Raw genomic sequence first — 26,315 nt, forward strand, 5'->3', positions numbered from 1 at the left:
GTCATGGAAAGGATACTTCTTCTCATGCCTTTCTTTTAAAGACACTTTCCTTTAACCTTGTGGTTGACCAAGCTTCATTTCTTAGGTCTTCTTTGACTTGGTGGTCACCTTGATGGTTTGGTATTCACAGTAATAGACTGTTTTCCTTCTCCCTTATTTGTCAAAGTTTTGCCCTTTTTACTGACATCTTGTTTGTCCTTCCTTGGTTCTTGCACTGTAGGTTCTTGATTTCCAATTTGTGACATGCTTAATTTTATGTCATGGGCACGCGTAGTTAATTCTTCAAAAATTTTAAGCTTAATGCCTTGAAAAATGCAGCATAATCCCCAATTCATCCTCTAGATGCACATGTCAAGGGTTGAAGACTCGGACAATCGCTATTTGCATTTAAGATTGAGATTTCTCCACTTGTGGATATAATCAATAACATGCTTATCTTTCCATTAGCGTGAACTTGTGAGTTCAATCATGCTCACAACACATTGAGTGCTATAGAAGCAATTAAGGAACTCACGTTCTAGTTGCTCCTAATTGTCAATCATCCTAGGTTCTAAGTTCGTGTACCAATAAAAGGTGTTGCCTTTTAGACAGTGAACAAACTGTTTCACCATAAGATAGCCATAGGTGCCAACTTTGTTGCAAGTTTCCACAAAATGTGCCATATGCTGATGAGGATTTTCTTTACCATCAAATTGATTTTGGTGGTTGGTAATTAAGTGGCATCCTCATGCAATCAATCTTCTGAGAGTATGGCTTGGCATAAGTGTATGACAGTTGGGAGACACTTTCCACTTGTTCCTTGATGGCTTCCTTGATGAATTTCTTTAATTAGTTGGTGGTGACTACTTCATTGGATTTTTATTGGAGATTATTTTCCACTTCCGCAATGGATTTCTCCTTATTATCTTGAAGATTTTGGCATTGATTTTGGCCAAGATCAACTAGTGCCTTTCTAGAAACGTTGCTAATTTTTGTCATCATTGAGGCAATTTGTTTACCTTTTTCTCTGATACTTGTCATCAGAGATTCCAAATTCTTTGCAAAAAATGCAACTTGTTATTCTAGAGATGTTGTTCCAATTGTCATGACAACCGTTGCTCCAGAATTCGCTTTTGATGAAGAACTTTGGCAAGGGGATGATGGAACAAAGCTACTGCTGGAATAGCCATCATGTTTGTTGAATGGGAGTTGATTTGTACTTGATCCCTTATAGGAAACAAGTTGCATATGAAGGACTTGTTCAAAACTTGGGGAAAAAGTATCATATAGAGGATTTTGGTTGATGATTGGGAAAGTGTGCTCGTACAATTTAGTAAGAGCTTCCATTTTTCTCCGAGTACCATATGGATGCGTTGGAACATCTGTGCTTGATGATGAAGTTGGAAAGACTATAGGATTAGCTCGAGTAGGCTTGACAGAGGGTTTGCTAGCGAGATTCTTCTTGAGACCTATTTGTGACTTGAAAATTCGTTTGAAGAAAGTAGATGAGAGGTAGAGATGGTCCTACCAAGCATGTCAGAAATTTGTACATAGAAATTTCTCCTCAAAATTTCTTGACTTGAAAATTTTGAGATAAATATTACATATTTGATGTGAGTTATAATCTCTAGAACTCTATTGATTAGTTTTTTCACTTTATCTTTAAGAGTCACAAACTTGGACTTGTTTTTGATCTCGAACTTTGCTTGATATCTTCGCTTCAAGTGTCTTGACAACTTGATTTTGATCACGAACTATACTTGATATCTTGATCACAAACTTTGCTTGATATCTTAATCGCAAATTTCACTTGATATCTTGATCACGAACTTCACTTAATAACTTGATCACAAACTTTGCTTGATATCTTGATCACAAACTTCACTTTATATCTTCACTTTAGAAATCTTCTACTCTTCTTGATCTCTAAAATGCTTTAAATCTTTGAATGCCTCTAAATGATGCAGATGGCTTGGGGGAGCCCCCTATTTATAGTGTTAGATGACAGACCTTGATAAGAATATGGTTTCTTTGAAGTATTTCTAAATTATTTTAATTTAATTAGAGATAAATCATGATGAAACATTGAAAGTTTTTTGACTAGTTGGACTTTGAGTTTTTGAATTTTGATTGGCCAAATTTAAGTTTTATCTCTAAATTTATTTTGAGAAAAATTAAACAATCAAATTTGATTTTTATCTCTAAATTATCATAATTATTAGAGATAAATTAAATGACCAATAATTAAATTTTGATTGGTCAAAAATATGAATATTATCTCTAAATCACCTTGATTTATTTAAAGATAAATTGAATGACCAATAATTAAATTTTAATTGGTCCAATTTAAATATTAACTTCAAATTATTTCAAGAGATAAATATATATGACACATAAGTGAATTGGTTCAACTATGTGTCTTTGAATAATTCAACCAATAAATATTTATAATTAATTACATGGTTATTATGTCATCAAGTTCATGTAGCGGCACGTAATTGGATGATAATTTTTTTTATTTTATAAGGTAAAATAATGAAATCATTATATGCTATACCGTTTTTTACCAAATAATGTGACAATAATTCATCAATTAATCCATCATTTAATGTTTGACACTTTAAACTAACCATTAATATTTTTTTTCCCATAACTTTTTCAACAAATGATAATGGAGACTATAGATTTATTAAAACATAATAGTATTATGTTTTTTTTTTTCTTTTCATTGATAGGATTTTAGATTTTAATATATAATTTTAGCATTAATATAATTTGTTATATTTAGACTCGCAGCAACGTGCGAACAAAATATCCTTGTGTTTATAATGATGACATCAATTCTCTTCAAGAATTAAAGGTCAACTGATAAGCTCAATTTCCTACAGTTTTTTCTTCAAAATGAAACAAAAAATTAAACATCATTTAATACTTTCTTCTCCACAAGATGAATTTCCAATGATATTATTTATCTATTCTAATTATTTATTTTATTATTTCATAAGACTGAAAAAAAGAGAAAAATTTTTAAAAAAAGTTTTACTTATGATGTATAATTGTAAAAGCTGAATTTAATTATAATAACAGGAAAAATTTATTTTTTAATTTTTTAATCATAATTAATAAGGATAATTTTCAAATTATATAAAAAGTGCAAGAGTAAATAAAAGATATTTTAAAACATAATTTAAAATTATTAATGATAAATAGTCTAATAGTTTATGTTATATTTATAGTATTTTCATTAAATTAATAATTTAAAAAGAAAATTCTATTCAATTTATTTTTAGGTCAATTTGAGTTGTTTGAGTTTCACGTCAAGTGTAAGTCATTTCTGATTTGAATTGTTTCGAATTTGAATTGTTAATTTTTTTTTTTCAAATTGAGTTAGATCCTGTTAAGATGAGTCAAACAATTATTTGGATTCGAATTAACTTTGTCACTTCTAAATTGTTTGATTCTTTAAAAAAAAAGAAAATAACAAAGAAAATGTTTATCTATGAGGTGAGTTTGTACTCACTTGGGCCGGCCATGTTCCAAACCTGAGGGCTGAGTTATTTCTTTTGTAGCAGGCTTTAGTCAAGTAAAGAATAGAGCTATAACATACTAACAGTTAATGGCAAATTTTTTTTTTCTTGTTTATAGGGAAACAATGGAAGACATGGATGGAACTAATCAATTTTTACTAAGAGAACAAAATCAAAGAATAAAGGTTAAAAATTTTTAAAACTAATATTTTGAATTTAATTAATAATTAAATATTTATAATAGATAATAATTTTATATGACATGTAAATCAAAAGAAAGAAAAAAAGAAAAAACTGCACTTGAACATTTAGTTCATTGGTTGGTGCATTATCTCCTGTCTAAAGAGCAGAATTCGAATCTCCCATCTTCCAATTATAAAAAAAAAAGAAAAATCTATAATAGTCTTTGAAAAAATTGTACTTAATAAATGTTTCTTATATTTAAATTCATCAATTATTAACTCTGTAATGAAAAGACTAGTAATATCTTTTTCAATATAAACAACTAAATTATCTAAAAAAAACTCATCATCTATTTTATTTTGAAATCTTCTTTTCACAATTTTCATTGTTAAAAAGGTTATTTCTATAGTTGATATAGAAATCAGAAGAGTTAAAATAACACAAATTAATATATCAATCAAGATTAATAAAAAAATGATAAATTAATGAAATTTTAAGCAACAGTTAACAGTACAACACTATAGGTATATTTGATAATTATATAATAATTTTTTAATTTTTAAAAACTAAAATCATATAAAATAAAATCTATATAACAAAATAAGAAAGAACATGACAAGTAGAAGAAGAACTTGGTTGATGGTTCGAAGAAATTTAAAAAAAAATATAAAAATGTAGAACATATGAATAAATAGAATATAAATATAAAAACAAATAATAATAATAAGATTAAAAAAATTTTACTTTATTTTTAATTTCACATAATTTTGATAAATGGTTCTTGTCTTTTTTTATTCAAGTTAATCAGTTCATAAATATTTATTAAAAAATAAAGTGTATTTTGATAGTGGGTTATAGAGAGAGAGTAAAATAAAAAAAAAGTACAAAAGAGAAGAGAAGCATCAAAAGAAAGAGAGAGAAAAAGGTGTGGACAAAATTAAAAGTGGGAATAAAGTTGAGTGTGATTTATGTAGTTATTTTATTATTTTTATTTATATTAATTATTAAATAAAAAAATATTTTGAAAAGATATTAAAAATATATAATAAATAATTTTAAAACTTTTGAGATTCACATCCCCCCGTAATTAAGCTATCATCCGCCCCAGCGGGAGGAAGACAAGTAATTACAGTAGCAGTATTGCTTTTTTGTTTTTTTGAGTAACATTGTACATAGGATATTTATTTAGTACTATTCTCCTGTCATTATCAGCTTAAGAAGACAGACTGAAATGAGTTTGCCTATATGTCTATCTCTATACAGCTTTCAACGTCCTTTTTCATTGCTGACGCAGTTGTCTGTTTCGATCCTTTAAGGCTTTGAAGTGAATTGACCATGGATCCCCTCACTCAATAATCTTTGTTAACAACCATTCTACACTACCAGTGAAGACAACTGATATATTGGGTTTGACTGGTAGCTATTACGACATCATGAGTTTGACCTTTGACAAGTAAATTGACTACAGAACCAATAAGCTCAAAACCATCTAATCGCCGACATCAATATTATTTTTCACCATACATATACAAGACGACAGACAAAGGTAATGCTTCCTCCTAAAGCCATAGATCTTGTATATCAGTTCCGTTTTAGTAACGGGCATTCATGTAAGTAATATAACGTTTGGAAGCTACGGCTGCTGCCTTCTCCTCCAGCCAAATGTTAATTATTGCAAGGGATTTGGATGCGCACAGACGAATGAATGTAGTAATATACATGATAACCAAACAAGAATAAATAAGTTTGGAAGCTACATATTCTTTAGTAGTGTAGGTCGTGATTGCGTATTTAAAAAAAAAAAAAGAAATGGTGGCATAAAATTGGTTTTGATGACAAAATTTAGAAGTTTCAAAAACCTTTGACCATGAAAATCCACTTGTGTTATATTTATATATATAAAGGCAGAAAAAGAAAGAAAAAAGTTTCGAAATAAGATCTTTGCTACAATGTTTCAAAATAAAATCTTTACTACTTCACTCGAATCTGTGTTCTATATTTTCTTTAATTGAGGTTATTTATGTTTATATACAACATTTAGCCTTTAATTAATTACCAAACATATTTAAAAAAATAACATGCTCATCGTCCCGTTTCTTTTCCTTACCTTCCCGAGGCTGATGTTGTGTTGAGGTTTAGCTAGGGTTACTGCCTCCGAAGTCAGAACTGCAGCTATTATATATATTAACTTAATTTTTTTGTTGAATGAACTTCCCTTTCAAACAGTTGACTGTGAGCGGAACTCCCTGTAAAGGAAGGTTACCGTTGAGAAATATGGGATTAGAAATTTTTTTTATATTATTTATTTTACTTGTATTTTAAGTAAGTCATGTATATACATATGTATATATATATGTATATATGTATATATATACATATATATATATATATACATATATATATACATATATACATATATATATACATATGTATATATATATATGTATGTCTTCATCTTATTAATGAAGAGTAAAGGTTTTTCTGACTTTATTCTTTTGAGTCATTTTGTTTTTCATGATACCAGAGCAAGTTACGAAATCTTTTTTTTTTTAAATGGTAGGTGATGATGCAAATAATGACAAAGGCAAGAGTATTGAAAATTGGTGGTGACTATGAGCGTTAATCAAAGCAAAGTCATCAATGCTACTTCTCCATACTACTTGCATTCGTCTGATAATCCAGACTTGATTTTTATGACACACCTTATTAGTGAAAGTGGAGATAATTGTTTCACGTGGAGGCGTAGCTTTATAAATGAGATCTATTACAAAAACAAAGCAAGTTTTGTGGATGGAACGATACAAAAACCAGATGTTGATTCTCTGGATTTACAGTCATGGATACAATGCAATGCAGTGGTTCTTTCATGGCTTACAAATGCACTTGCTAAGGAGCTTCAAGGTAGTGCTGCTCATGTGAAACTACATGAGAAATATGGATATATTTGGAAGAAAGATTTTACTCAAGGAATTGTGTCGAGAGTCTACAAGTTGAAGCTCACCATAGCTCTTTTACAACAAGAGAAATCCTCAATCTCGTGTTATTGCGGTAAATTAAAAACCATTTGGGGAGAGTTACAGGGTTTCAATTTGGTCCCGTCATGCAAATGTGGATGTACCTATGGTGCTACAAAAAGGATGCAATTTATGCGTGAGGGAGAAAAGGTTTTTGATTTTTTGATGGGACTTGATGAAGTATATTCAACTGTGCGGTCACAAATATTAAGTGTTGACCTATTGCCAAATCTTGGAAGAGCTTACGCCATTGCAGCACAAGAAGAGAAGCAACGTTTGGTCGTTGTAACTTGTGCACCCATCATTGAAGTTACTACCCTGTTGACTAAAAAAATTAATTTGCGACAAAAAAAAAATGATGATGGGAGTCGTAGCCAATTTCCATCTTGGATCCATTGTAGGAAGACAAACCATAGCAAAGAATATTGTTTCAAGGTGATTGGTTATCCAAATTGGCACAAATCTAGAAAGAGGAGTCGCAAACAAACTAATAGTGATCAATCGCATTCACGAGAAAATTAATGGGACGACAACATAGCGACAAGCATGTCTTCAAGAACTGCATGTGGTGCCATTATGGATGGAGTTGGATCGCCTATCCCATGTTTGACTTCTGCACATCATCAACAGCTATTAGCTTTACTAGATAGTCATGGATCATCAACAAGGAACCTATCTGCAAGCATGGTAGCCTTCAATTTTTTCGGTAAGAGAATTAATGAATGGGTTGTAGATACAGGAGCCACAAATCATATAACTCACAATATAGACTCTTTATCAAATGTGGTATCTTGACCTGATATACCACTAGCACAAATTCTTAATGGTGAAATAATAGAGGTTCATGCTTTGGGCCAAGTTGCTTCTAGAGAAAGATTAATCCTTGAGCGAGTTCTTGAGGTTTCTAATTCTTGTTTCAATTTATTGTCTGTTAGTAAATTGACACATGATTTACATTGTACGGTAACTTTTTCACTATTTTTTTGTGATTTAGGACTTATCCTCAAGGAAGCTGATTGGAGTGGGTAGAGAGTGGAATGGTCTTTATTACTTGGAGACGATGAGAGGGGAGAGGGCATTGATAGCTAGCGATTCGGTTAATGCAAGTTTATGGCATTGACGCTTAGGGCATTTATCAGTAAATCGCATTCCTTTGGTTCCTAATTTATCCATTTCTTTTGATTGCAAGAAGACTTTATTTTGTGATGCTTGTTGTAAGGCAAAACAAACATGATTATCTTTTCCCATCAATACAAATATGACTATGCATGGCTTCAACTTAGTACACTGTTATATTTGAGGCCCATACAAAACAAAATCATTTTCTTGATCTCACTATTTTCTAACCATAGTGGATGATTTCAATCAAGCAACATGGGTCTTCCTAATGAAATACAAGTCAGAAACCAGAATGTATCTCCAGTAATTTTTTAATTGGGTTTACACACAATTTAACTTACAAGTTAAAATTCTATGGACAGACAATGGCTTAGAATTTACTCATGATGATTTAATGACTCATTACTTTGATCATGGCATGGAACGTCAATTTAGCTGTACAGATACACTACAATAAAATGAAGTTATTAAGTGAAAGCATAGGCATCTTAGACAAGTTGCACGAGTATTACAATTTCAAGCTCATCTTCATATTTCACTTTAAGGTGAATGTGTTCTTACTGCTGTATACTTGATCAATCGCATGTCACTTACTGTTTTACAAAATAAAACTCCATATAAGGTTTTACTTGGAAAAAGTCCCATATATGATCATTTGAGAAGCTTTGGATGTCATTGTTATGGGCATATGAATAGCAAGCCACGTGTCACGACCCGAAACTCCCATCGAGCCCGTGACAACCGTCGTAAAGTCTCGTAAGACATTCTTTACCCCGAATGCTGATCGAAACCTCGCAAAGCTTTTGTATCAGTTTTCTTACCTCCATCTGTGAGCGACAGTAACTAAAATCGTGTTTTGAAACGATATGGACCATTTTTCTATCCAAAAACAATGAAAATTTATTTATGCCTCACAGGGGTATTTTAGTTATTTTTTTCTTTTCTTTTTCGAAAATTTTGAAATCCGTAAAAAATGTAATATGTAAGTGGAAACACATATTTCATGATTTAAATTAAATTTTTAAGTCTAAAACATTCGTTTAAAGTAAAATTATAGCTATTTGAATATAATTAAAATATTAAATAAAATATTTTATTTTCTTAAAACACAATATTTTCAAAGTCTTCCTAAAATAACTTTTGTAGCGTAAGAGTAAGATAAATTTATTCATATAGGAATAAAGATAATTAAAGTATGAAATTTTGTTTACAGTGATACGTGGGCCCCAACTGATCAAGAAGGTGTAGGGCTACGAACCTTTACTTTCTAGGATGCAACTCCGAGATTAATTCTCGTCTTAATCAATTATCAACAAACTGTCATGAGCTTGAAAAATGGATAGGAAGATGGGTGAGATTACATAATCCCAGTGAGTAAACAATTACCATCAAAAGCAGCTAAAGTTGAGTAAACGAAGACAATATAAAAACGTTATATCTTAATAATGTTCATAACGCAAAATTCGTTTCAATCTATACCAAACAATTTCTTTTCTTCAAAATTTCTCAGCTTATGAATTTCTTAAACTTGGCCTTTACCAGAATCATTCTCGCGAGTACCTTCGTCAAGGTATCCCACTGAGACCGCCAAGGCTGTTAAATGTCCCATACCCGTAAACATGTTTTCACATCTGACACACAACCGTTCCTTGGCGTTGCCTGAGTCTCACTCTCACGTGGTGGCCCGAACACGAGGTGCACTCAAATCTTACCTCGGGAGATACTTCATCCAACATCTCTCTTCGGAGGTAGGTATATAATTGGGTTACCGTGCCCCTTTCATAGGCAGTCCACGGAAACTCCCACCACTGTAGTGACCGTTTAATAAACCATCAGACCCATAGAATTTTCAGTAGCATAATATGGCGATTAAAATTTAATCTAGTCTACCAAGATCAATCCAAAACTGTCCATATATTTCATGCCAATCCCAAAAATTTAGCCATCATGCTACCATAGTATCATAAGCCACAATTTCAATAATATATAAAATCATAAATTCAACACAGTCTCCATATACTCAAATTTTTCAAAACAATATTTGATTTCAAAACCAGTATAAATATAATTTTTATTAAAAAAAATATTTTAATTGGAAAACATAAGATTTTATAATTTAAACTCACCATTCAATAAAAGCATCAAACAAGTATAATTACTCTAGATATTTAAGACGATAAATTATCCACTCACTGTATTAGGAGTAGAAATACTCCTATTTTCAGTCCATGGGTACAGTCTTTTACCCGTATCCAATGGCTCACCACCTAGCCATAATCCATGACACATATTCCAATTAAATTGTGTCTAACAGTCATAAGCTATTTCAGGCTCGGTATATATATATACATGATATGAAATGAAAAAATGCACTGGTAGCCATCTAGACCAGGTATTGGCCTAAGTCGATTTTTCATCCGATAAATTGGCCAATGCGTCCAATTTCACTCCAACTTGCTCCATTTCTTTTCTAATCCCTCAATTCGCCAAAAAGTATTATTTCTTAATCAAATCACCTAGAATAACGTCCCATTCTTCCTCATTATTCACTTAGAGAATTCGGCTATTGATGGGCACCAAACCTTTGGTGGTTTTCTTCACTTGTTTTCATGTTATACATCATTAATCACCTAAAAACACTAACATACCTAAAAATCAAACCAATCCAAGATCATTCTCTCTCCATACCTATTTTGACCAGCCATGAATTCACCACGAAAGCATGCTTTTCAACCATGGAAATTAAGAGAAAATGCATAGGAAAAATAGTTCATAAACTAAAATAAAGAAATTTCACCTTTTTCCACTTGATTTTCTTGAAAATCCACACTTTTCTCTTGAATTTCTTTCCACCTAGGGTTTGTTCTTCTTCTCCCCTTTGTTTTCTTGCCAGAGCCGACCCTTATGAGAGAGAAATGGTGGTGTGGGCTGATTTTTATAGTTAAATAATATAATAATTTAAACTTACCACATGGCATTCCATGATTGGTCTATTTTTTTAAAATTCTTATCTTTTAAGCTTTAAATCTCCACCACACATTATTCAAGGGTCAAAAATGATAATGGGTGAAGACCTTGTGCTGGAAAAATGATCTAGGGGTGCAAAATTACCGTTTTGCCCCCAAGGTGGTAAAATTACCATTTCACCCATATACTTCAATTTATACCGGAATTAAAATTTTTCACTTCTAAACCTCAAATCATACTCCAATAATCAAATCATGCTCTAATAAGTCAAATGGGGCCAAAAAAATCTTTTCTAAAAATTTTCATTTTATCCCCATGTAGCAAATGACCATTTTGTCCCTAGATAGTGAAAATCTGGTTTGACTCCAAATTGATCATCGAACTCCAAATTACCATTTTGGGTCATCCTTGGACTGTGAAACTCTTAATTTCACCTTAAAATTCCTATTTGAACTAGTTCGAGGCTTAATCGACTTAATGGTACCATTAGGGGCAATATCGTCTTTTAACAATTTCTCAAACTTCCTAAATATGCAAACATTCTATTGAGCATGTAAATGACATCGTAATTATTTTATAGAATAGGGTTAACACCACGTGACAAGTTTGCTCCATGTGCTAAACCAGGTGCTTTTGTTGAGTATTTTAGTGGGCAAAAAGGCTACAAAATTTATGATTCTGAAAGTAAGAAGATTTATGTTTTGCAGGATGCTTATTTTTTGGAAGACATTTTTCCATTTGCAGATTCCTCAGCAGCAAAATCTGTACAGGTAATTGATTTGGGTCGAACTGCTAAATTGGATAATCCATTCAACCATGTAGTGCCCAATGTCACTGAACTTAGGCTTAGCGAGTCATCTATAAGCATCAACCTAATTACAAGCACAATTGGGCCTGTGTCTCAAAACAACAGACTTGCAATAGACGAACCCACGTAGCCAGTTGTTGCACATGAGTCTACTACGATTGGGTCCACCTCATTCACCAATCTGCATGAGTCCTTTTCACTTGCTAGTTCTAGGTTTAAGTCAATTAAATCCGATTTGTCAGCCATAACAGCTTTATCATCTAACCCACTTAGTTCTAACTTTGTCAATGAGTTTGAAAACATTGTTTCAGAAACTTGTCTTATTTTAAGCAAACAACAACGGCAAGTTTCGCACTCCTTATCTTGTTATGATTATATTTTACCTCCTTTCTCACTCCCTTAAGTATTACGTCGCTCTCATCTCCTTTTTTAGCCTACTCAATGGAACATCTTCTTTCACAATTTATTTCTTACTCTAAATTTTCTCCTAGTCACATTACCTTCTTAGCAGCCATCTCATCCACCGATGAGACAAAATCATTTTTTCAAACAGTCAAACATGCGCATTGGAAGGAAGCCATGGCGAAGGAAATTTCCTCTTTAGAGGTAAATCATACTTGGACTTTACAACTCCTACCCCTTGGTAAATGGGCTATTGATTGAAACTGGGTTTACAAAGTCAAATATCAACTTGATGAAAGTATTGAGCGCTATAAGGCACGACTTGTTGCTAAAGGTTACATATAAATTGAAGGTATTGACTTTCATGAGACATTTGCTCTCGTTGCCAAATTAGTCATCGTACATTGTTTGTTGGCACTTGCTTCAATTAGGCATTAGGAATTGCATTAATTGGATGTGAATAATGCCTTTTTACAAGTGACTTGGAGGAAAAAGTCTACATGAAGATCCCAAAAAGGTTTGCTAAAAAAGGTGAGCAACGAGTTTGTCGATTACGAAAATCTAATATAAACTCCATCAAGCATCTTGCAATTGGTATCACAAGTTTATCATTTCTCTTATTGCCATTGGTTTTCACTAATCAAAGGTGGATCACTCTTTGCTCACTTTCTCTCGTATGAAAGGATCTTTTATTGTAGTTCTCATATATGTTGATGATGTCATCATCATGGGAACATATTCTAACTGTATTTCTAAGTTGAAACTTTATTTGGATGCAAAACTTCACATCAAAAATCTTTGCAAACTTAAGTATTTTCTTATAATTGAAGTGACATGTTCTCTAGCAGATATTGCACTAAGCCAACGTAAGTATGTACTTGATATCTTAGTTGAGAATGGTCTCATAGGCTACAAGCCGACTAACTTTCCCATAGAGCAATAGCACACGTTTTCACTCGACTCTGATTAAATTTGCGCTGATATAGAGCACTATTGTTGCCTAGTAGATCGTTTACTTTATCTCACCATCACCTGTCCAGATATCAACTATGCAGTGCATATTCTTAGCCAGTTTATGCATGCCCCATGATAACCACATCTTGATGTTGCTCATAAGGAGTTGCTTTATCTAAAAAAAACCCCAAGACAAGGTATTTTGCTTCCTTCAAATGGTTCATTGTCTTTACGAGTATATTGTGACGCAGATTAGGTAAGATGTCCGACGACACATAGATCCACTATTGGCTATATTATCTTTCTTGGGTCTTCTCCCATCTCATGGCGATCTAAGAAACAAACGGTGGTTTCTCGTTCTTTCGCTGAGGCTGAATATTGAGCTGTGGCCACGACCATTAGTGAGATCATTTGGCTGATACGACTCTTATGAGATTTTGGAGTGACACACACTACACCGATTCCCTTGTTTTATGACAATCAAGCTGTTATTCACATTGTAGCCAATCTAGTCTTCCACGAACGAACAAAGCATATAGAAATGGATTGCCATTTCATCCGGCTACACATTTAGTCCCAAACTATTGTTACCCGTACTATTTCGTCACAAAACCAATTGGCTGATATATTCACTAAAGCACTTGGGTACGATCGATGTCATAAACTATTGGTCAAGTTGGGCATTTCTACTCTTCATGCTCCAACTTGAAGGGGAGTATTGGAGGATTTTTTGTTTGTGGGATTTATTCTTTTATATAATCTTTCTTGTTAACATTTTTCTTTACTTGCACTCCAAGAAAGTTTAAGATTAAAAAACTTCTTTTTATATTATTTACTTTACTTGTACTCTAAGCAAGCCATGTATATATATATATGTGTGTGTGTGTGTGTGTGTGTGTGTGTGTGTCTTCATCTTATTAACGAAAAACAAACGTTTTTCTAACTCCATCCTTTCGAGTCATTTTGTTTTTCAGAACGCTTGAGAACTTCTTAGGGAATGAAGGTTGCCGTTACGTTTTAGGAAATGGAGAGAACATCTTATTTTAACATGATGTTTGATGGAAGAGAATCCTTTACGGCATGTTTGGTTAGCCATTGCCCTTCTATTGCTAAAATAATTTTTTCCTTTGTTTGATTTATTTTCGGGGGAAGGTATAGTCATTCCAAAAAAATGACTATTCCTCAAAGCTTTATAAAATCCTGGAATGATTATTATCATCCTCATGGTATTAATTATTCCACACCTATAGAAATAGAGTCCAAAGCATTTTAAATTAAAACGACCTTACTTACTTCCAATCAAGGAAATATAAAAAAAGAGTTATTTTACTTTATATATATATTTAAAAATTCTATTTTACGATGATTTAATTTGATTAATGCATAAGATTAATTAATGTTCGTTAAAATCAAGCAAGTGTGAAAAAAGATCGATTTCGTGATGCAAGACTGAATTCAACAAATACTTGGGCACTAATTACACATTTGATTGGGGTTCCTGTTTCATAAGCAGCTTTGGCAAGCGGAATCAATGAAGAGTTGCTACTAGCATCACCCATCATACATAATTATCCAAATATAATTAGAAAAAGAGAAATTATCATGACAGAAGAAGAATGTTCTTCCTAATTAGTTCATGCTACAAGACTTAAATGGTTTGTAGCCTTTTTCTTTGTTGCAATTTTATCTTTCTTGTGTACGTGCTCGGCTTTAAAGTGTGGGCCATATATATTAAATTTTGTGAGGTCCACGGCAGAATTCATGATTATGATGATGTAGAAAAGTTCCCTCACTCTTTAAAGTAAAAATGTTGCATTTCGACTTTCCTGTGTAAATGTGGAAAATGAGCCTGCATATAAAATTATAAACGGCAACGTGTCATGATCAAATTTCAAATATAGATTGATATATATCCCAAGTCAAGTTTAGACCAAACACTCTAGTTTTTACGAGGAGAACATGAATATATAATCTTAACATCCGTCCATAAATTTGGGATGGCCGGCATATTTAGGCAGGGGACATAAACCAAATTGCCAATTGAATCTGTTAAAGGGTTACTATATTATATGTATTAATAATAACTACTTAAGTAAACTCTACTTTGCAATCCCCGTAGAAATTGGGAACAAAAAGTCTTGAATAAATTGACACTTAATTTTGTTTCTTTTTCGAAAGATTTCTGTTCAATCATATACAACTATCTTCCATCTAACTTTCATAGATAGCTTCACTACCACCACTAACCCTCTTCCCTTCTTAAAATTAAAAAAAAAAAATGAAATTTGTAAGATTTTTTCTTTGTTGATGATAAGGAGAAAATAGATGAGAGAAATAGCTGTGTTAAGAAAGTGCCATGTTTGACAAATCATAATCACTAATATATTACCCCTAAAGAGTTTTACAAAACTTTACATATACCATAGATGATTTTATTGTTTATTAAGTTCATTAATTTTGGACCCTGGATCTTGTAATGAACACATTGTTAACTCCTTCATGCGCTCTCCACCTATCAAGCCTTTCTCCTGTCAAGAAACATAGCTGCTTGCCTTAATTATTTTATACTAGTTTCGATCCTGGCTTCTTTGTCTCCCATGGAGGACGTTAAGCAACCGCTTCTACTTTCCCCTCGGGAAGTCGACGAGGACAACCACCTCCAACCGCAGTTACTTTCTAAAGCCTCAAACGCCTCCTTCTCCTCCACCACCTTTACCCCCGCCGCCCATGACGTCCCTCCGATCAACGGCGTTCGCGACTTCTCTAGAGAATTCTTGACTGAGTCCAAGAAGCTCTGGTTCCTTGCCGGCCCCGCCATCTTCACCTCCATCTGCCAGTACTCCCTTGGCGCCATCACTCAAGTCTTTTCTGGCCGGGTTGGCACTCTGGCTCTCGCCGCCGTGTCCGTCGAGAATTCTGTCATCGCCGGTTTCTCCTTCGGTGCCATGGTACCGTACATATTATAGTTAGTTACCATTTTAACTGTCAAGTACTAAAAGATATATGTTCGAGTAACTTCATAGAGTTTTTATATGATACACCCTCAATAAATCGTAACTTGCTTTTCTCGCTACAATAACTGTCACTTCATTTTTAACAGTTTCTGATTAGTTCCTAATACTAACATTAAGATGTGATTAATTGTCAAAAAGCTTGGCATGGGGAGCGCACTAGAAACATTATGTGGCCAAGCATTTGGAGCAGGGCAGCTTGACATGCTAGGGATATACATGCAAAGATCATGGGTCATCCTCAATTCAACGGCTTTGATCCTAAGCTTGCTATACATATTCGCGGCCCCAATTTTGAATTTAATAGGGCAGACGGCAAGCATATCCAAGGCTGCCGGAATATTCTCAATATGGATGATACCACAACTGTTTGCTTACGCCGTTAATTTCCCCATGGCAAAGTTCTTACAGGCGCAGAGCAAGATAATGGTGATGGCGGTGATAGCCGGTGTGGCCTTGGTGCTGCACACCTTATTTAGCTGGCTCTTGATGTTAAAGCTTGGGTTGGGTCTAGTGGGCGCAGCCATTGTACTAAACGCATCATGGATATTCATAGATGTGGCTCAGTTCTTGTACATCATCAGCGGAACTTGCGGCCGCGCCTGGACCGGCTTCTCCTGGAAGGCTTTTCAACATTTATGGGGATTCGTGCGATTGTCACTAGCATCAGCAATAATGCTCTGGTAAGTACAGTAACACTAATTAAATTTTCCCGCGCTGTGAGCTTTATTTTCGTGTCAAAGTTCAAGCAGGATTTGTCTCTTCAAGATTTTGTTTTGAACAAAAACAACAAAATAAAGCTTCTCTTTAGTTTTCTACTCCACGAGTAACATGGAGTTCACCTGTTGTTGGATTGATGTGCACCGAATTTAATAAATTCATAAAATTTGAAGGCTTAATAATTATATATATATTATATATAATATGTTTTATATATATTAAGAAGAATTGATCATAAACTGAATTAATAATATACTTAAAAGATATTAGTTTATTATATATACATATATAAATCATATTCATAACAATTTAATATTAACTATATATATATATTTATTTAATTATAAATCTGTAATAATATGAAATTATAAGTTATATATTTTAAAATATATAACTTTTATGTTAATATTATAATAATAAATATCTTACATATTAATATGTTATAATTATTACACCTTAGTAATGTTTCGTAATATAAAATTTTATGAATATATATATAATTGTATAAATATATATATACTTATATTTAATTTATATATAAGTAATACTATAACTTATAATAAATTTTATTTATATAATTACACTTAATAACTTTATTAGTTATCAGTTTAGTTTTTATAACCTATTGTTTATGATTAGTTATTATTTATATAAATTTTGATACAAAATATTATAACATATAAATTGTATCATTAATTTTCTCTATATATAATAAAGTAATATTATATATACATATATTTAATTTATATATAACCATTACTATTACTTATAATAGATTTTATTTATATAATTATATTTAATAACTTTATTAGTTATCACCTTAGATTTTATAACATATTATTTATAATTAATTATTATTTATATAAACTTTGATATAAAACATTATAACATTATAGTTTTATTTTGTAGATGTTAATTTTATTTTCCTTGACCTTTTGTTATATTGAATCTTGAATGTTAATTTAATGGTTTATATAAAAAGACATAATTATGTGAGTGAAGGAATAAATATTTGTTTTTTTTGTTTAGATTATTTGTATATTTTTTAATTATGGATGAAGTTTATAAGTTTTAACATTGTAATTTGTAAAAAAAAAAANCTACCTATTGATCACCACAAGAAATAGGAACAAGAAAATCGATATATATTTGCTCCAATAAAGAAATTAATTTCAGAGATCAAATTCTTTTGTCCACTATATATATATATATATATATATATATATTTATTTATTTATTTATTAATGTTTGTCAAACTATCTAGAAGGATTTTATGTAATTGCAATGAAGACACATGATTGCAGTGGGTTTCCAACAAGGTATCATATTTCGGCACTATTATGTAAATTTACTTCTTTACCTTACATTTCTGGTACTCACTTTTGCAGCATGAACATATTGGGATGGACGGTCATGGTTGCTTTGGGAATGAATGCAGCTATAAGGTACTTAATTCACTGGGATATTATTGAATCTGTATAAGTTCATACTGATACATTAATGTTGAAAAATTATCTTTAATTGGTTAAGCAGAAACTCTCTAATTGGTTAAGACGTATCGTCAACTGATTAAAGCTTAAAGTGGTGGAAAACAGAAACTCTTTAATCGGTTAAGCAATACTATTAACCAGTTAAAACTTTGTTGGGAAAAAGAAACTATGTTTGAAGAGAGTAGCTAACATGGGGCAAAATAACATCGTTTTATATTTTTTTTATTTCTTTAAAGTGTGAAACGCTTGTCTAACATGTTGCTTAGCAAGTGCTTTAGTCTTTTTACCTTGTATGCATTTAGTTTTTTGTTATGTTTTTTTGAAAGGCAGTTTTTCATCGTTTTGGTTGTTTTGTAAGGCTATTAAGCCATTTTCTCCTTTTTTTTTTCTTTTTCCAAGTTGTTAGTGAGCATAAATACCCATGCTTTGTTTTTCTGTGCTCAACTGGTTTTTACAATCCCAACGCTACATCTAAACTTAGGAATATTTCCCATATATGTAGGAGTTATATTTATTGAAAAGTGGAATGAAATATGTGTGAGTTCATTCTTAGAAAATCAACATCTTATTTTGCTCTATTTTACCTTTTTCTTCTCTGAAAATTTTCTCTAAGTTCTTTTCCTATAATATCTCTCAAAATCTCTGTATGGTATCAGAGCATTAGCTTCCTAAGAGACATCTAGTTTGACTCTTATATTGAATCTTCTTCAAAGTAGTGTTTGATCTTAGCATTAATGGCAATAATAGGATTTAGCACTTAAGCTTCTCCAATTTTCTCAAGTACAAATTATCAATTTTGGACAGCGAAGATGAAAGCCTATTTGAAGGCTTTTGATCTATAGGAGGTAGTAGAAGTAGGTGGGGATCTTTCTTTGCAAAGACATGCTAATCCCACATTGGCTTAAATGAAACAACACAGTGAGAAAATATTAAAACTACAAGGCATTGTCATGCTTGCACTCTACTACTTCATAAACCATTTTTGCTAAGATTATAAACTATGATAACCCTAAACAAGTATGGGATAGTTTGAAGGAAGTGTGCGAACTAGGCAAATACAAGCACTAAATCTTTCAAGGTAGTTTGAAATCTTGAAGATGAAAGAAGAAAAGAGTATCTAGGACTACACAGATAAAGTTATGAAGTTGGTGAATCAACTAAGGCTCTTGGAAGAGGAAATGAGTGAAAGAAGAGTTGTTAATAAGATTCTAGTAAGTCTACTAGAGAGATTTAAAAGACCTAACTAGGATTTTTGTGAATGAATTGATTATTGCACTACTTGCTCAAAAGCAGAGGACAACCCTCAAGTGTAAATATCCTATGGAAAATGCTTTAGTTGCAAAGACCAAAGGGTTAAGGGTCAAGGATGAAGGCTTAAAGAAGCTCGTTGGGAAGGGTAGTAGATTTGATGATGGTAAGTAGAAGGAAAAATATCCCTCATGTTTTCATTGTAAAAAGAATAATCATTCTCCAAATTACTGTTGGCATAGGCCACACGTGAAGTGTAAGGTTTGTAACTAGTTAGGCCATGTGAAGAAAGTGTGTAAAGTTAAGAAATTAGAAGATGAAGGAAAAGCTGATGTAACTGAAAAAGCTACTGAAGATGAAGAAGTGCTATTTATGGCTAAGATTGATGTTAAATCAGCAGTTGACAAAACCTGGTTGATTGATAGTGGGTGCTTTAACCATCTTACGAGTTTTGAAAGCTTGTTCAGTGAACGTAATAGAAGTTTTAAGCTAGAGTCAAGATTGGAAATGGTGTTTCTCTAAAAATACTTAGTATTGGGACAGTAGTTGTTAATACTTCTACTGGTGTTAAAAATATATACGGTTTTCATTATGTTCCTAAGGTTGCTCAAAGCTTACTTAGTGTAGGGACGTTAGCTAAGAATCATTATGCTTTGTTGTTTAAAGATGAGTGGTGGACCATATATGAGCCCACTAGTATTAAGTTGTTTACAATTACATGAAAAATAACTGTTACCCATTGGATATGATGTATTTTGATAATACAGTTTTCTATAATGATCATGATACTTCTGATCTTTGGTACAAAAAAACAGATCATGTAAACTATGGCTCACTGGTTAAGATGGCCTCTAGTGACTTAATCAAAGGCTTACTAGACATAAAGAAACTTGAGAAGTTGTGCACACTATGCAAGTTTGAAAAACAAATTGCAGAAAGTATTGAAGGAGTGATTTTAGCAAATAGAGATCAATTGCAAGGAAATAATGATGATTCAACACATATTGAAGATTAAAGTCAAGTAATTAGACACATAAAGACTCTTAAAGATATCTATAACAAATGTAATGTAGCTGTGGTAGATCTAATAAGTTTTACTAAAGCTAAGTATGATGCACATTGGAGAGCTACAATGGATGTAGAGTATTAGGCGGAATTAAAGGATCAGATGATGAAAATTTTTTAGTTGACTGATCTTGGATTGATGACATACTTTCTTGGAACGAAAGTTTAACAAAGTTCAAATCAGACTGTTGTACATCAACCAAAATATGCAAAAGATTTGTTAAAGGGGTTTGAAATGGAGTTCTGCAAACCTATACATACTCCATTAACAATTGGTGAAAAGTTTAGGAAGAATGATGTAACAGTTGAGGCAAATTGTCCTATTTACAAGAACATTACTAGTTTTCTATTATATTTGTCTACAACAAGGCCAAATATAAAGTTTTTAACTACTTTGCTTTCAAGGTTCATGCAATCTACTATTGAGATGCACTTTAAGGCTGTTAAAAGGGCAATGAGGTACATTAAGGGCACTATGAATTATGGTCTCAAATATTGCAAGGCAAAGAGTAGGGATCTTCGTAGATATACTAACAGTGATTGGGTAGGATCATTTGAGGATTCTAAAAGTACTGACGGTTTTTGCTTCTCATTTGGCTATGGAGTTTTCTCATAGAACTTCAAAAAACAAGAAATAGTTGTCCAATCATTAGTAGAGGCTGAATATATAGCTACTGTTGCTGGTGCAAGTCACATTAAATGGATAAGGAAGTTTCTGGCTGACTTGGGATTCACACAGATGAAAGATGAGCAACTTACTGATATCTTCACTAAAGGGCTGAGTAAAGATAGATTAGAGGCACTAAGGTCTAATCTGGGTGTTTACCAAGCTAAAGATTATGAGGGTGTGTTAAACAATAATTTTTAGCTAGTTAGGCAGAAACTCTTTAACTAGTTAAGAGGTATCATTAACTATTTAAAGCTTGAAGTGGTGGAAAATAGAAACTCTTTAATCAGTTAAGCAATATTGTTAACTAGTTAAAGCTTCATTGGAAAAAAGAATCTGTGTTTGAAGAAAGCAATTGACAAGTGACAAAATGACGTCGTTTTATATTTCGTTTATTTCTTTAAAATGTGAAACAGTTGTCTAGCATGTCGTTTAGCAAATGCTTTATTGTCTCTACCTTATACGCATTTAGTTTTTCTGATTTTGTTGTTTTGTGAGGTTGTTAAGCCATTTTCTCCTTTTTTTGTCTATTTCCAAGTTGTTACTGAGCATAGATACCCATGCTTTGTTTCTCTATACTCAGTTGGTTTTTACAATCCTAATACTACATCTAAGTCTAGGAATGTTTTCTATATCTATAGGAGGTATATATATTGAAAAGTGAAATGAAATATGTGATGAGTTTGGCTATGGATGGCATGCTCAAAATACACAATGGAAAGAAAATTGAAACTTTAGAATTAAATAGCCAAAACATGCTTCCACTCATGGATTACCATGGTGATATTTAACACATAAAAGAACAAAGTTAATTATTATTTGGAAAGTTACCTTACCAAGTAATTTCGTAATCACAATGGTACTTCTTGAAGCAATCCGATGAACACCACAAGGAGCAAAACCCTAGCCAATCAAGTGCTTGGCCTCCAACGATAGTACACATAATTGCACATGAGCCTTCAACAAAGGAGAGAGTTTTTAACTATAATTTGTGCTAGAAAAGAAGACAACAATTGTCCTTTTCTTCTTTTTCACAATCTTCGTCGAACCTTTCTTGAAAATTACTTCAAAAGTAATTTTCTCTTTCACACAAAAGGAGTGGCGGCAAGGAGAGAAAACGATTTTTTTCTTCTTTTTTTTTTGACAAAACCTAGGTTTTCTTTAATTGTGAAAACTCTCATATGAAAAATAGTTAAAAGGTGACTTATATAGTTAGGTTAAAATAACTTCAAGTTTGCAATTAAGCCCTTAATATTATAACACATTATAATATTAGGCCTATTACTTAATTAAACTCTTTTAATTAAGTCCTTGAAAATTAAAATCCAAATAAATTTCATTTATATTTTGCAATCAAAGCCTTATAATTAAAACTATTTATAGTTATGCCTAAAACTTAATTAAACTTTTTTAATTAAGTTTATAGAAGTTAATTACCTAGCATGTGATTCAAGTTTAACTTAAATCATCACTCCTCCACTTTAATTCAAATGCAATCATTATGTGTGACCCATTAGGTTCGTAAATGTTAGTAATGGAATTGATTAATGACTTAATTGATTAATATAAATTTCAATCAATTAATTAACAATAAATTTCATAGACCAAGATTGGTATCTAGCAATGTATCATGACCACTTAATTGTTATGAGAGTCAAAGGGTTCTTTGACAACCTTTTAATGTATAGTCTATCAATATAATTCATTTCTTCATCATATATCCTGGAGATGATAAGAGTTTGGTATAGTATTTACTCTTATTGACCTTTATATTTGTTCATACAATTATAGCATTAGCTTTATAGAGACTTATGAAACCTTTTCATAATCTCCATGTTACCTTGGTTAAGGACTTCAATAAGCTAATGTTAATGAAAAACTAATAGGATATTTTCTCTAAATCACTTGAAGTGATGATTCATATCTTGACCACTCATTTGCCTTCACATGCTTCATATTATACCTAAAAACATCTTGTGTTGGCATCTTTAGTTAAAAACCCAAAAACATTTTGAGATTATGCTTTGATGCATAAGGATCTCATAACTGCAACCCATTACAGCTTCCTTGCAAAGCATATTAATCTCATGAGCTTCATCCAATTAGACTTATAACTTATTATAATTTATATTTTATTGATGAAAAAAAACCTCTAATCGTTCAACATGAATGATATTGTTACATAATTAAAATCAAACCTTAACTAATCCCAATTGATTGCAGGGCTCGTCCCAACAATATGTGTGAGCTCATTTCCAGAATATCAACTACTTCCTTTTCTCTGTTTTACTTTTTTCTTTTCTGAAAATTTTCTCTGAGTTTTTTCGTGCAATATCTCTCAAAATCTTTACAAATAGACAAGGAAGGAAGATGATGCCACACATTTTTATAATCTCATATTTAATTTTAAAAATGTGCACAGTGTGAGAGTTTCCAATGAATTGGGAGCAGGACATCCAAGAACAGCTAAATTTTCATTGGTGGTCGCCGTCATCTCTTCATTTCTAATTGGTCTAGCCCTCTCGCTTATACTGATAATCTTTAAGAATAAATATCCGTACCTATTTTCAAATGATACACAAGTTCAAGATCTCGTTAAGGAGCTCACTCCACTCTTGGCTCTTTGCATAGTCATCAACAATGTTCAACCTGTCCTTTCAGGTGACTTTTAACCCATTTTCTTGAAATATTAATTGAATATTTTCTTTTATTTGTATGAAAAAATTGACTGCGTTAAATTGCTTTTTCTCTAGGGATGGCCATTGGAGCTGGATGGCAAGCAGCTGTTGCCTATGTTAACATTGCATGTTACTATATCTTTGGAGTTCCTTTGGGTCTCACATTAGGTTATGCGCTTGACATGGGCGTCAAGGTATGTATTTCCTTTTATAGTCAGAAATATACTTGGCAAAACCTCTCTCTATTCTGCCATTCACTATTATCTCGCATGGTATATGAGGATATGAAAGAGGGTTTCTTCCCCTTTAAAGATATTTGCCTAGTAGTATTTTACAATTTGAGGCATGCATTAAAACTTGCCTGTTAAGCTCATCAAAATGGATGGTCGTGGCAAAGGGCACCATCACTAGCTATACATGAACCGTCAGACCAAATAAAGTGGCAATCATGTCGTTCAACTAACAGTCCCATGCTTGTTTTTTTCCTTTTTTCCTCAGGGAATTTGGTATGGGATGCTATCAGGGACGGTCGCACAGACTTGTGTCCTATTTGCAATGATTTACAAAACCAACTGGAACAAAGAGGTAAAATTAAAAAAAAATAATGATAAATAATCATTTCTGCTTGAGCTCTAACATAACAAAATTAGAAGCATTAATTTACTTCTCCATTTTAAATGCTGTACCTAACTTGGATTATTTATAAATTGCAGGCTTCAATTGCTGAGGAGAGGATAAAGATATGGGGAGGTAATAGTGACTCCGAACAGACCAATGTGGAAAATAATGCATAAACATGATTACACAAGAATAATTGAAGTGAAACGTTGGCCTTATGTGATGCGATATATATTGATTGAAGATGAAGTTGAAGTTCATTTCATCAATTTTATGATCTCTCTCCCACAAATATACTGTTCTAGCAACAGTGCTTCCCCCCACTTTTTTCTTTTGTTGACCTTCACCCTTTAGTGAGCCTGGTTTCTATTGGCATTCTTTGGGCCTTCGTGTCTTTTTCCTTTTTCCCTTTTGATATTTTTGGATTTTTTTTCTAATGTTATAATTTTTTAACCTCATCTTATGTTTCTCTTTTTGGGCCAAACCTCATCTCATGTTAAGCAATCCCTTATCACTTTTTTTAATTTAAAAAAGATTCCTTAATGCACTTCTTTTATCATCATTTTCTTTTAACAATAGCAATAAACTTTCACATTGATACCATATTTCAAATTAATCATTTAATTGGTCAAAATAATTATTAAATTTTCATTGAAAAATATTAATTATTCTACTACTTTTGAATCAACTATTGAGAAAAAAATTTGTATGAACTAACCTAAAAGATGGTTAATTAATTCAATTTTCACACTCAAACCCGACTTTGTTTTTCACTAACTCTGTTTCCTTTTATAATATTTGGGATTTCTCAATTTTTTTTTCTATCAAGCTTTTCAATTCATTATTAAAAATCAAGCTTTTTTCGTTGAAAAATGTTAAAATTCTGTTGAAAATATCTTTTTCTGACTGATTTCCAATGAAATATTCTATTGAAAATTCCGTCGGTAAAAGTATAATAGGAAATACTTTCCGTTGAAAATCCTTTAGAAATTTTCGACGACAAATTTCGTGGGAAAAAAATATATAATCCATTGGCTGTATCGTATTAGTTCCGTTAGAAATTTTCAACGAAATTTTTTGTTGAAAAAGCATTTCTCACGAAATTCCATTAAAAATTTTCTATAGAAATTTTTCTTAGTAATGCATTTCCAAAAGATAATATGATCTTAATTCCATATAACTTTTTAATTTACCATAATGAAAAAGGATGATCATTTTCATAAAAAAATTTTCGCCATCAATTCGTGCTTTCATATATTTTATAGATATAGATAATTTTATGTTACCCTAATCTTCAAACTGTATATAATTGTTTTTTCAATATAACACATTTAATCTTTGAGATAAAATAATGAAATCACTATATGGTCTACCATTTTTCACTAAATAATGTAACAATAATTTATGAATTAATCCATCATCTAATGTTTGACACTTAAAAGTAAACATTAATAATTTTTTTCCATAACTTTTTTAACAAAAGATAATGAAGAATATAGATTTATTAAAACATAATAGTATTATGTTTTTTTTTTTTCATTGATAGGATTTTATATTTTAATATATAATTTTAACATTAATATAATTTGTTATATTTAGACTCGCAGCAACGTGCGAATAAAATATCGTTGTATTTATAATGATGACATGAATTCTCTTCAAGAATTAAAGGTCAACTGACAAGCTCTATTTCCTACATTTTTTTCTTCAAAATGAAACAAAAAAATTAAACGTCTTTTAATTCTTTCTTCTCCACAAGATGAATTCCCCAAGTTATTATTTAACTATTCTAATTATTTATTTTATTATTTCATAAGACTGAAAAAAAAAGAAATTTTAAAAAAATGCTTTATTTATGATGTATT

The 26,315-nt window shown here is 31.8% G+C and overlaps 2 protein-coding genes across 2 annotated transcripts; both read left to right on the plus strand.

Annotated features, from left to right (window-relative positions):
* On the plus strand, positions 6,302 to 7,823 carry LOC108660708. The gene is made up of 2 exons (XM_018114974.1): positions 6,302 to 6,988; positions 7,698 to 7,823. The coding sequence occupies exons 1-2, from the start codon at positions 6,302 to 6,304 to the stop codon at positions 7,821 to 7,823; spliced, it is 813 nt and encodes a 270-aa protein (XP_017970463.1).
* LOC18609548 (protein DETOXIFICATION 29) lies at positions 15,253 to 24,993 on the plus strand. Its single transcript, XM_018114460.1, has 7 exons — positions 15,253 to 15,901; positions 16,106 to 16,647; positions 18,073 to 18,129; positions 23,577 to 23,815; positions 23,908 to 24,026; positions 24,331 to 24,417; positions 24,546 to 24,993. The coding sequence occupies exons 1-7, from the start codon at positions 15,551 to 15,553 to the stop codon at positions 24,624 to 24,626; spliced, it is 1,476 nt and encodes a 491-aa protein (XP_017969949.1). The 5' UTR covers positions 15,253 to 15,550; the 3' UTR covers positions 24,627 to 24,993.

This window comes from Theobroma cacao, chromosome 2, assembly GCF_000208745.1.
Source record: "Theobroma cacao cultivar B97-61/B2 chromosome 2, Criollo_cocoa_genome_V2, whole genome shotgun sequence".
Classification (NCBI taxonomy): domain Eukaryota; kingdom Viridiplantae; phylum Streptophyta; class Magnoliopsida; order Malvales; family Malvaceae; genus Theobroma; species Theobroma cacao.